Source organism: Artemia sp. Qi Xiang Cuo, chromosome 2, assembly GCF_049724085.1.
Source record: "Artemia sp. Qi Xiang Cuo chromosome 2, ASM4972408v1, whole genome shotgun sequence".
Lineage (NCBI taxonomy): Eukaryota > Metazoa > Arthropoda > Branchiopoda > Anostraca > Artemiidae > Artemia > Artemia sp. Qi Xiang Cuo.
The window spans coordinates 96,860,746-96,873,569 of NC_142795.1; the positions used below are offsets into that span (position 1 = coordinate 96,860,746).

At 37.3% G+C, this 12,824-nt stretch overlaps 2 protein-coding genes across 2 annotated transcripts in view; both read right to left on the minus strand.

The window, feature by feature from the left end:
* Positions 1 to 2,355: 2,355 nt before the first annotated feature.
* Positions 2,356 to 3,012, minus strand: LOC148955864 (uncharacterized). The gene has a single exon (XM_089108392.1). It carries the CDS (start codon positions 2,769 to 2,771, stop codon positions 2,460 to 2,462), a length of 312 nt encoding a protein of 103 aa, XP_088964518.1. The 5' UTR covers positions 2,772 to 3,012; the 3' UTR covers positions 2,356 to 2,459.
* A 2,086-nt stretch (positions 3,013 to 5,098) lies between these two features.
* Positions 5,099 to 12,824, minus strand: part of LOC148955865 (ATP-binding cassette sub-family C member 4-like) — a 216,306-nt gene continuing 208,580 nt past the window's right edge. The window contains exon 24 of the mRNA XM_089104749.1: positions 5,099 to 5,594. Within this exon, the coding sequence (XP_088960875.1) occupies positions 5,388 to 5,594 (207 nt within the window). The 3' untranslated portion in view covers positions 5,099 to 5,387. The remainder of the gene's footprint in view (positions 5,595 to 12,824) is intronic.

Sequence of the window (12,824 nt, forward strand, 5' to 3'; positions counted from 1 at the left end):
TCTTAAAACGAACAGAAATTATTCCCTATGTGAAAGGGGCTGTGCCCTCCTCAACGCCTCGCTCTTTACGCTAAAGTTTTTATTGTTTAAAAAAAGTTGTGAGAAAGTCAAACTTTAGCGTAAAGAGCGAGGCGTTGAGGAGGGCACAGCCCCTTTCATATACGGAATAATTTCTGTTCGTTTTAAGATTTAATGTCGCTCCTTACTTTCAGTTTAAAAAACTTTTTTTTTTATTTAAAGGCTGCGAAAGCGGGGGGTTTGGGGGCGACAGCCCCCCAACTGTGCCTCCTAATCCCTGTACGTTTTAAGGTTCTACCTTGTAACTCAGCCTCTTTAACTCTTTAGAAAACGTAGTTTTTTCAAATAATTTCTGCACGTTTTTGTACAGTTTATTACTTATTATTGCTTGACTAACTGTTAGCTGATCGTGTCAGGAGTTAAAGTTGGGGGGCTCCCGCCCCCTAAACCCCCCGCTCTTGAACATTCTTGTGTTAAGACTTTTAATTCCTGAATACTCAAATCACGTCGTACAGGGTGCCTCCTAATCCCTGTACGTTTTAAGGGTCGACCTTGTAACTCAGCCTCTTTAACTCTTTAGAAAACGTAATTTTTTTCAAATAATTTAAAAAAGAACTGAGCTTCTTTTTTAAACTTTAAATTCAGTATATGAAAAATTTCCTCTGACAGTGAATCGAACCCGGGTTTTCCGCCTGACAGTCAGGAGTGTCGAACGCTGCACTAAACATACACAATTGTAATTGTTTTTTAATAAGGGGCATCTTTTTTTACGTAAGCAAATCACACAAAACTTGATATTTGATTTTTGGAAAACAGAGAAAGAGTAATCGAATTGAGCTCCCAGGCCAATGAAATTCCGAGGATAAGCTCCCAGGCCCCAAGAAAGCTTAACGTCTAAATTTCAGCCCGATCAAACAACGGGAAAGGGGGGTTCTGGTGAGAAAAAGTAACATGGGCTCTTATAGGAAAACGAGGTTTTTCGTAAATGTAAATTCGGGGGATAATTTTTTAGGTATGAAAATATCAAAAGGCCCTAACAGGTCGAATTCTGCTTCGAATGAGTCTTCATTCACCCGGATCAGTTGCCAACTGTGGCCTGTTGGCGTGGATAAGAAAAAAAAAGAGAAATGAACTTTAAGTGGCTATATTTGGTTTTTGGAAAAAGTGATCGGATTGAGCTGAAATTTCGAGAATAAGCTCCCGGTCCCTCGCAAAGCTTAACCTCTAAATGTCAACCCAATCGGACAACGTTAAAGGGGGGCTGTGGTCGGAGGGTCGAAACTTCCGGCCCACTTTACCCCATGAAGATAAAGTCGGAGGGGGGTAAAATTTTGCACGTTTCCTAGTTTGAGCTTGGGCTACAAAATGCGATTATTGCTGTCTCTCTGCGACCGCTAGGACCGTAAATCGCTTAACATTGTGGTGGGTCGCCTCTTTATAGAGGCACAAGTGTGCCTCCTTGATACTCTTTGTTTTTCCTTGGGAAGTGTTTCGAAGTCAGACCCATGTAGATGGCCGTAGTGGTAGATATTCGTACTATAAAAAAGTTTACTTGATTTTTTTTGCGTCTAAAAGTGTAATATAAATAAAGGTCTTTTGTTTTTGGCTTTATGAAAAACAGTAAAATTTCATTTAAAATCTCGGCAAAATACTATCAATGATACAAGAGAAGAACCTCCTTGCTTAACTGGTCCTAAATACCCTTCCCCAATCTCAACTAAAAGATAAACTAAAAGGTGTAAATATCTGCTTTATCTTTCGTTTAGATTTTCACAGGCTAAGAATCACCCTAGTTCAATTTTCTTAACAACTTTTATATTAATTTTCTGTCAAACGGTATATTTGCAACAACTGACCAAAGGCCTTTTCTATTGATAACAGTTTTTGAAGCATGATTCAGAATTATTAGTGGAACAAAGTAATTTATAAGCTTTAGTAATAAATTACAAATTATGGAATTATATGTCTCAAAATGGCAGCTAATTCGTATTTTCCAGGACAGGGGGGGGGGGGGAGAAGGACACATCTAGGGCCTTTTATGTCAGTGCTTGTCATAGTTACATTTTGTACCAAAAATATTACATTATCAAATTTTCTTAAATGTACAGGGTTTGTCCGGAAAGTAATAGGACTGGGTCAATTTTAGAACATTTATTGAGCCAATCGTTAGAGTTCTTTAAAAAATTTCAAAATAGGTTCCTTCTGCGTCAATGCAGCGCTGCCAGCCCGATTTCTAAGCATTGATGGCGTCACGGTATGAATTCTTCGGAATAGCCTTGAGAGCCTCGGTGCATGCTGCTTAGATCCCCTCTGTCGCCTCAAAATGCTTGCATTTCATTCGCCTTTTTAGGCCAGGAAACACAAAAACGTCCGGGGGGCCACATCTAGGCTTTAGGGCGGCTGCGGAAGCGTTGGTATGCCAGCCTTGGTCAGGTAGCTGTTCACGAGAAAGGCGGTGTGAGCTGGGGCGTTGTCATAGTGCAACTTCCAGTCGGACGCGGTGTCTTGTCGGACCGGTTGACACTTCGTTGGAGTGTCTTGAGCACTTTCACATAAAACTTGGCGTTGACGATTTGTCCAGGAGGAACAAATTCATGGTGGACGATGCCTTTGATGTCAAAAACGACAATAAGCATCATTTTCACTTTGGATTTGCTCATTCTAGCCTTTCTTGGCAAGGCACACCGACGTGTGTCACTCGGAAGATTGCCTCTTTGTTTCGGGATCATACTCAAAGATCCAGGACTCATCATTTGTGATTACGTTATTCAAAAATTGGGGGTCACTTTCACACATGTTCAAATTTTCTCGGCACACTTCCACCCGCCGCATTTTCTGGTCATCAGTGAGCATTTTTGGAACCATCTCCACGCGCACCTTGCACATTTTCAAATGCACAGTCACGAACGACAGATTTTGGTAAATTTAACATTTGGGCAACTAAACGAATACTTAGTCGACGGTCTGATTTCAAAACTTTGCACACACGAGTCACATTGTGTTTTTTCGAAGGTCTTCAAGCATGGTCTTCATTGGCGACCTCTTCCCGGCCCTCCAAAAAAGCCTGGTACCACCAAAGCAGACCATTTTTTGCTAAAGCAACATCTGGGTAAGCCTGCTTGATCGTGTCAAACGTCTCTGTCGCAGATTTACCGAGTATCACACAGAACTTAATCGCGTACCTCTGCTCTAACGAACGCTGCATTTTCGGCTTGCACCACATACAGAAAACGTCGGGCAAAAATGCCTGTCCTGACTCTCCAGGTGCTTGGAGACAACTGACCAGTCGCTCGTTCTTTAGGAACGCCCTCTACCAAATCCAGTCGGCACGCGGGCTCCAAAGTACAGTCGCGGCGGAACAAAATCAGCCCTATTACTTTCCGGACAAACCCTGAATTGACACCTGAAATTATCTTGCGTTTTGTGAGTAAATCTGGCAATGCACCAATCCTAACATTGACGACCATTTCAGCTCGGCATAAATCCCATTTCATGGCTGTATACCTTTAAAAATACCAACCAGAATAAAAAGAGCAAAAAAGAGAAACATAATTCTTTGTTTCATTTATTTATAAATATTCAGATATATAAACAACAAATGCTACTTTGATCAAAATATTCCCATACATGAGGACTATACTCAAAAGTTACATAATTAGGAACAAGCACAAATAGGAACAAATTGCTACCGTTAAAAGCAATACTAAAAATTTCCCTGAGAAGGGACGGTGGGAAGTACAACCAAGAGTTTATTTTTCAAGTTGGATCTTAATCCTGCTAATAATTTATCTCGATTGTTTTCTTTTGACGTATTTATTCAATGTCTTCTAATTCATTGCCTACTCTAAATTTTCCTTTTGATATATTTATTGTATGTCTTCTAATTTCCCAAAGCTAACACCACTGATCCTTCCCTGTTGGTAACCATGGCAAAAATAATAGTTTGGTGTAGCTGATGGTAGTCAATAGGCACTAAAATAAACTTATCCATTTTGAGCCATATTATAGTCAGTACTTCTTTTTGGCTGGAAGCCAAAAATCACTAATTAGCACTAAGGAACAAAAAACTCAGATTTGTCTTTACCAATGTCTTTTTTTACAGGTATTCTTTGTTTCATTCTGGAAGGGGGCTTTGAATTCCCACCTATGGAGATAGCTGCAGTAGTGGGCACTAGTATTATTAAATAGTATTCTAAATACCAGAGTAAAACTTTAGACTTTGTTAATTTTAACACTCCCTTTTGCTTTTTTGGCAAAGGAAATGTTCAAAATTCACTGTTTTATTTTTCCAAACTCAATCTTTTTCTCTCAATGAAATGGCTCAGTACTATCCGTAAAACCCGAGTTGAAACTACAGGCTGTTTATGAAAAAAAACCCTTTCCTTTAAATGAAGGCCAAGTTACAACAATTTGGGCTTATAAGTAGAAAAAATATGCCAGAAACGTTAATCAAATATATAATCTGGCTATCTCAAAGTGTTTGCGAATTTTGTTACACTAGTTTTTCACTTAAGTCGTCCAATCATTAATTTTAACAGCTAGTTTAAAAAAACAATGGAACCTAGGATCCTGGACCATCCTCGTTAGCAGTATCATCTAATCGTACACTTAAACAACCTAAAGCCGTACTCACTGGGTAGAAAATACATATACTTGTGTCACTACCTATATAGTGGCCGAGTCACAACATTTCTGAAGCGAATGATGTTTGTAGTAACATTTTGAAATGAATTAAGATAACAAGGTTGTTTCTGCTGCAACACCACTTCATATTTTATTTTGTTACAAAATGTTCAAGAATTATTCTATTTTTTTGTAGCTCTACTACCCTCTCAAAATGAGGGCATGCCAGGTTCCCTAAGCCATGGGCACCATTTCATAAAATCCACTAAGTTCTCAATGACTCCTATCGTTTCAACAAATATATATATATATATATATATATATATATATATATATATATATATATATATATATATATATATATATATATATATATATATATATATATATATATATATATATATATATATATATATATATATATATATATGTATATGTATATATATATAGTGTATATATAAATCAAACTGAGCTAATCAATGTGAGTTTAAGTACTAAGTTCTCTTTTTCAAAGATGGTGATTTTTGGAACATTTAACATAAAGCCCATAAAAGATGTTGGAAACATTTGGGGGATTTATTTTGTGTTGCAGGATAAAATTTGGGAAAGGTCAACGATAAACCAAGGGCAGAGTTCATTGCACTGGACACACATAATAAGGTGCGAATCGATTAAGTCCAAGAATGGGTCAACTGTTTAAAATTTCACATAAAAGGCACTTGAAATTATCCCTAAGTACAATTTTCTTAAAGAATTGTATTTTCTGTCATCGAGCACTTCTTCATAATTTCCGAGTCATTATTTTCACATGTAAGTTGGTGGGTTTTCTTTTTTGCTGCGGCAACATTTGCCATTTCAATTAAGACTTCGGCTGTTCCTTTCCCGGTTTGTTGGACCATGGAGTAAAACAATCCTTCTGGATTTTGTAGCAAGACAGCGGGGGAATCAAATTCCTGAAATATACGAAAAATAAACCCATCACTCTTTTTTTTCTGTCTTTACACTTTATGAACAGCAAAAGTATTAAGGTATAAACGTGAAGTTTTTCAGAACAGTCTTGGAGCCAGGATATTATGACAAACTACGGAAATGCATGAGATCCAATAAATTTCAAGCCAAATCATTCATAGTAAGAAAAGATATACTTTGACCGGCATAATCCAAATATGATAACGTTTAGTTAAATTAGTAAAAAAAAAACAAAACACTATAATAATTAAAATATGGTCAACACAAGAAATATTTGTCAACGACACAAAAGTTACGAGCATATTTGTTAAAACGCACAAGTTACGTATTATTAAAAGCCCGAACAAAGCTTGGAGCAAATCTTCCAGAATAATACAGAGACCAAAAGTAAGTCGGTAGATTAGGGATGTTCACAGCCACTTCTCTGAGGAGTCTGGTTCTAAGAGGGTCAAACATAGACGGGAGGAAATTCTTGTTGATGGATGGAGAATGAAACTTGAGCCAAATTTCAGGCACAGTTTCTAACAAGAGACAAAGAGGGTCAGGCTAAAATACTTTCAGTTAAACTCTAAGGCAACGGGGAGCCTCCGTAGAAGATTTGCAGTATTCTCCTCTGAACACTTTCTATTTTACCGCTTTCTTCTTTCGTCAAAGCGAAATGCCCAAAGAGATATGCATGTTCTAATCATAGGCGGAAAATCAAGTTAATCCTTTGGAATCCGGAATTTTTTAAAAGTTTTCAGCATTTAGATGGTTTTGTTTGCTTTTTTTTTTTTATATTAATCAACATTGTATTTTAATATCAAGTTAGATCAGTATAGATTACTACCCCTAGAAGAGTAGTGCTGTTGCCGAGGAAGTTTGAGTCACTGGTATTTTATTTGACTCGACATTCTGCGAAGACCGAAAGTCTAAGCACCAAGAGTACCATTGGTAAGGGATCGAAGGTTGAGCATGCAAGGGAACGTTTAAGGCTCGAGGAGCAAGATCATTCTAGGAGAACTCTCTTGGGTGAGTAACAATGTTGTATTACGGGTTATCTAATTTGATTTGTATTCAGATTCAACCTTTACAGGAGCAGTAATTTTGATTGGGGAGGGCAAGATACTGCTCTTTTTTAAACCACGATCCATGGCACGAGGTAAATAAATAGAATGAGTAAATAAAGAGAACCAGATACACCCATAGCAGTATTAAAATCTGGCAAGTAAAGGGGCAGTAAAGGGGGCTCCAGAAGATCATAAAAATTTTTAAATTTTTATGATACTCTCACGATATCCACATAAGAGGCTTTTTTCGCTGTCTTGACGGACTGTTTCAAATAATATACTCACAGAAAAGGTCACATTCACGGGCTTCTTGACTACCAAAAAGCTTCTCTTTGCAGGCTGGTTGTAGTACCTCATTAATCCCAACAGTAGGAAGCTCGCTACTCAGATAATATCTTCGTTCATTTCATCCCCACTTTGACTAGGTGACACTCAGACCTTTGACCCATAAAACATTTTTGATTGATCCCTCCACTAGCTACACTTGCTATGGTTGGTAGCTTCAGCCATAGGCGTTTTACAATAAGTTTATGGCTTTAGAAGAGAAGTTAAGCAAACTTCACTTTTCAAAAGAGTAAGCGCGGTTGAACAACCACAAAAGATATCTAAGATGTTAAATTTTCAAACTATGAAAATACAAAGTTTTTACTTGATTGCTTTCAAAATTGTTTGGTCTTTTCGGTGAAGTTCTTACTCTATATTGTTTTTCATTTATGTATCCAATTACAATTATGGTTGTAAATTACTAAAATTGCTTAAACTATATTTTTTATGACTCTCCAGGGATTTAAAACTTACTAAAAACCTTCTTCTTCTTAAAAAAAGCACCTGGAATCCTAAACAGGCTCCTTTCGGCTTCTAACTGCACTTTTCTTCTCCTTCGTTAGAAATCACTTGGACTACGTCATTTGGTGTCTTTCTGGCTTCCAAGTTGGTGGATTCTCCTCCATGGCATTGAATTTATATTCTTCCAAGGGGGGGGGAGAAAACTAATTTGGCTTTTTCATAAGGGCCAAACAAGGGAAGCGTAGGGTCCTGCTACCATTTCTCCACAAATTAAGAGTAAACTCGGCAGGTACCTCTACAGCTCTTGCGACAGGACCCGCCCCTTCTTCTGCCTGTCGACCCCTATTCTTTAAAATTACGATACTTCGGAAGCAGTCACTCACTCAAAGAACTTCTAAATTCATTAACACATCAATTGCCTTTCTGTAAAACTTTTTTTTAGTGAAAGCTGGTAAAGGAACATCCACAATCAGGTTAATGTCTAGTGGAAGTTTAAAATTTTGGGATAGGATATGCAGTTTTATAAATTCCAGGAGTACTTGCAGTGCATTCAAAGAGAAGGTGTTGCAAAGCTTCTTCAAGCAAGTTGCAGAGTCGACAATTTGGGTCACTATACTGCTTCCATCTGAATTCTTCTCTTCTCAGTATTACTGCTAAGCTTTTTATTTTAAAGTACGCCCGATTTATTTCTGGCTCTTTGAAAATTGAAGCCAAAGCAGGAGGAGGCCTGTCTATAAGAATGGCGGTTTCTAATTGCATCGCTAAGTGCGATTGAATATTTTGAGCAAGCTGTGGGTTGATAGACTTTGCAGTCTCTGCGGCAAGAATGTCCACTTTTTCGTTATAGTGGATGCCTACATGGCTAGGAATATATTTGAAAGCCACTGCTATGTCAATCTTATATAGAGAATCAGGCTGTTATTTTATCTCCTGCAAATCAGTGTTCTTAGTGTTCCAGGTTAAGGTTTTCATTAGTTTAATAGATTAGTCTGAGAATTCGAGTAAATTGCTAGGTTGCTTAAATGGGGAGGTATTTTTAGATCATCTTTAGTGATTGAACTATTGCTGTCGTTTCAGCCGTCAACACTGAGGGGTTCAAGGGGAAAGGCTTTTGTTTTTGAATGGACTGAGAGGTGTGTGGAATTTAGCTGTTGTAGCAGATTTATTCCCTAGAACGGATCCATCAGTATAAATGTGCAGATGATCTTTAAACTATGTACCCTTTTTTCTTGAAATTTCAGCCATAATTAGTTGATATGGGATATTCTCCTTTTTTCTTGCATAAGCTTTAGGCTGACGTTTGGTTGGCAAAACTTCCGTGGAGGAGGGAACTTAAAGGAATCAACCTGAATTTTATCTAATGACCAGTTTGGACAGAGTGCTGAAAAGCTTGCCATGATGAGATCCCGATTTTATTCCGCTGCCTAGCGCTCCCATGACTAAGACTGAAAATGGGGTGCCGCTCCCAATAGCCTCAAAATATGGCGATAGCAATTCAGAACCTGAGAGTTTAAAACAAGTCTTGCACAAGGATTTTAAAATACATAAATAAAGTTTGGCCTATTTTATTCAGTATTATGTGCTTATCAGACAACAATGCGAAGCCATATTTATTAGGATTGCCAAAATTAAGAGGTTACAAGATCGTTAGTTTACAAGTCCTAAAGATGTTTCAAAGAAAAAAGTAAAATTACCAAAATATGTTTGTTGGGAGAAAGAGAGAGTACTAAAGAATACATGGACAAAGAATACGAGAAAGAGTAAGATTTTTGGCAATAATTACTAAATCTCTCAAGAAGTGGAGCTTTTCTGACATATCTTAATGTTGGAGGGATGCTAATTCTTCCCTGAATATATCTTCTTCAGGCCCACCTAAATCAAAATCTTTTAATTAAATGAACTCCTTTGGAAAAAATCTCTTGAATGCTTGAACAATAAATCCCTTACATTAATTTCTTTAGTTGAAGAATAGGTATATTCAATCAGATAGATCTGAAAAATCTTTCACAAAAATTCAAATTTCAAGGCCTAAGAATGCATATTCTTCGGTTTTGGTTCTTTTCTTTTCAAAAATAACCAAATTTTTCCGCAAAAATGTGTGGCAGGAGAATAGAGTAGTCCTTCATATACATGATACTTTCAGTTCGTTTTCAGTTGAAGTCGTTTTATGCATTTAAATAAAAGATGATTTTTAATCAGCTCTCTATGCTGTAGCTTTGCTTTTCCATGAAAATGACAAAAGATAGACAAATGCCGAAATGACAAAAAGATTTTTCAGATTCTGATTTTCAAGAAAAGTTCAAGAGGAAGGGAAGGTTAAAGGACAAATCCTGTTAATGGAAATGCCCACCTTCACCTTACACCATTGTATAGGTACCGTGTAACTAAACCCTCGCTTAACTCAACCCCATTAAAAAAAAAACCATTCAACTCAACCTTGTTCGATTTAGCCCTCCCTCAACTCAGCTCCTGTATAACTGAGCCCCTTGCGACTGAACCCTCATGCAACTCTACCCCCCATTTAACTGAGCTCTCCTGCAGCTCAAATCCCCGTTTAACTTATCCCCATGAAATTAAACCCACGTTTAGCTGAATCCTCATTCTCCTCAATCCTCCATACAGCCCAACCTTCATTCAACTCAACATCCGTGCAACTCAGCCCTCGTGCAGCTCGAGCCCATCCAAATAATCCCCATGAATTTAAACCCCAGTTTAACAGAACCCCCATTCTACTCAATCCTCCATACAGCTCAACTCTCATTCAACTCAACATCCATGCAACTGAGCTCTCGTGCAACTCGCCCCTATGCGATTCAACTCTCATTTAACTCAACCCTCATGCAACTCAATCCTCCACTTAACCAGCTCTGTTTGACTTAACCCCCATTCAAATCAACCATATTCAGCTCAGCCCTCCTAAAATCAATAATATAAATATAAATGGCAATTTGGGCAGTTTTGCCGAAAGTGATGAAAATTGTTTCTATTTTTAGAGCCAAGGCCCAAGTTTAAAAACCCACCCTCCTCCCCATTCACACACTTTAAAACGAACTAATTATAATACTTGATCAGCGACGGAAGCAAGAAGCAAATATTTAGCTACTAATCAGCGCTAGTTCAAACTTGTTCTTAGGATTCGGGTTGACTTGAATCTGACAGGTCGTGATTTAAATGGGGGTTGAGTTGCAGGGTGGTTGAGTTAAAAAGAGGTTTAATTAAATGCGGTCAAGCTGCACAAAGGTTGAGCTGAAGGGGGTTGAGTTTAGTGGGGATTTAGTTGCACGGAGGTTGAGTTAAAAGGGAGGTTCAATTACACAAGGAGCAGCAAAGCCATTCGATTGACTTCTACCATTAACTCCTCTTCTTCACTGACAACCTTGCTGGAAAATTGGCTCTAGGCTATTGAATCTGCTTTTGCACCATAAGAATATCAAATCGATTTTTGTCTTCTGGGCCAATGATTTCGCTCAATTTTTCATTTTCTTTATAACTTTTGGTGAGTTTCTAGTATGGTCCCAAAGAACCGACTGAGGGAAACAGTAGTGACCAAGATGAATTTTGCTTACGGTTACGCAGGTAAATTTGTGATACGAAAGGAAAGTATTTAATCATAAAATGGCCCACAAGTTATCATGGTACTCACATGATGGTAAGACGTCAAACCTTATCAAATATGTTACCGCAAATCGAAGATTGGCAGGATTGTTATAAGATATTTATGTAAATAGGAGTGAGAGTCTGAGTTATTCCCCCCAAAAATTCTCCCCATAAGTAAAATTGACCAGCTAAAGGGAAATCAAGACCTATTAAAGCAATAAAGAATGAAGATTTTTCCTTGATTTCAAAGTACATGTAAAATCTATGATATAGAATCAAACAGTTTGTGGTAACGAACAGTAAGTAAGGAACGGTTCAGGCAAACAGTAACCAAAACTCTGAAAAAGGAGTTTTGGTAACGATTGCTACATCAAAAGAATTGAATTTTTAGGCTGAATCTAAATATATAAAGTCTATTAAGTTTAATGTTACGCATCAAACACCTAAAAATATGAGCCTAAAATATTGCCTGATTTTCAAAAGAAGGTAGAAATCTCCCTGAAAGGCAAGTGGTCTTAAATAAAATCACACTATTAGATTCAGCATATTAGAGACCTCTGTTGTAGAGGATTCTAGCTCCAAAAATTCTTTAGTGTTTTTAAAAAATAGAGTTGTGAGAAAGAGTCCAACTTAAGCGTAAAGAGCGAGGCGTTGAGAAGGGGACAGCCCCATTCATACACGAAATAATTTTTGTTCGTTTTAAGTTTTAATGTTGCTCCTTACTTTCAGTTAAAAAAACTTTGTTTTTTTAATTTAATTTTTGAACGTTTTTGAATTAATGGAGGTTTTGCTTTTGGCTCACCGTACATGAATAATAAAAAAAAAATTACTTTTATTTGGTTAAATGGCTTTCTCGAAAGTTGTTTAATTTTTTTACGAACGTTTTTTATTGATAATAAATATACGTAACTTACGAATTAACTTACGTAACGAACTTCTATATCAATATGTTTTTAATACGTATATTAGGGGTTTCGCCCCCCTAGTCAATATCTCGCTCTTTACGCTAAAGTTCAAATTTTGTTCCAATTCTTTAAAAATGACCCCTTAATGACAAAGGCCGTTAATTAGAATAAATAGCTGTTATGAAAGTACTAAAAAATCTTTGGCTTAAAGAGCGAAGCATTGACTAGGGGGCGAACCCATTCATATACTTAATAATTTCTGTGCGTTTTAAGTTTTGATGTTGCTCCTTACTTTCAGTTGAAAAACTTGTTTATTTTTTTATTCAATTTCTGATTGTTTTTTTAAATAATGGTGGGAAATCCGGCGCCCCCTTCATATCAATGTCCTTTCCCCCATGGAAAGATCCTCCCACATACCCCCCCCCCCCACTACCAGATAAAAATCCCCCTTGAGAACGTCTGTATACTTCCCAATAACCAATACTATATGTAAATATTGGGTAAAGTTCATAGCTTTCAGCCCTATACCCTGAGACTTTGGGGGATTAAGTCATCCTAAAATACATATTTATTATATTTTCGACCATGTTGAACAAAATGGCTATTTCAAAATTTTGATCGGATGACTTTGGGAAAAAAATGAGCGTGGGAGGGGGCCTAATTGCCCTCCATTTTTTTGGTCACTTGAAAAGGGCACTAGAACTTTTAATTTCCGTTCCAATGAGCACTCCCACAATATTCTAGGACCACTGGGTGGATACGATCACCCCTGAGGGAAAAAACAAACAAAAAACAAATAAACACGCATCCGTGATCTTTCTTCTGGCAAAAAATACAAAATTTCACATTTTTGCAGATAGGAACTTAAAACCTCTAC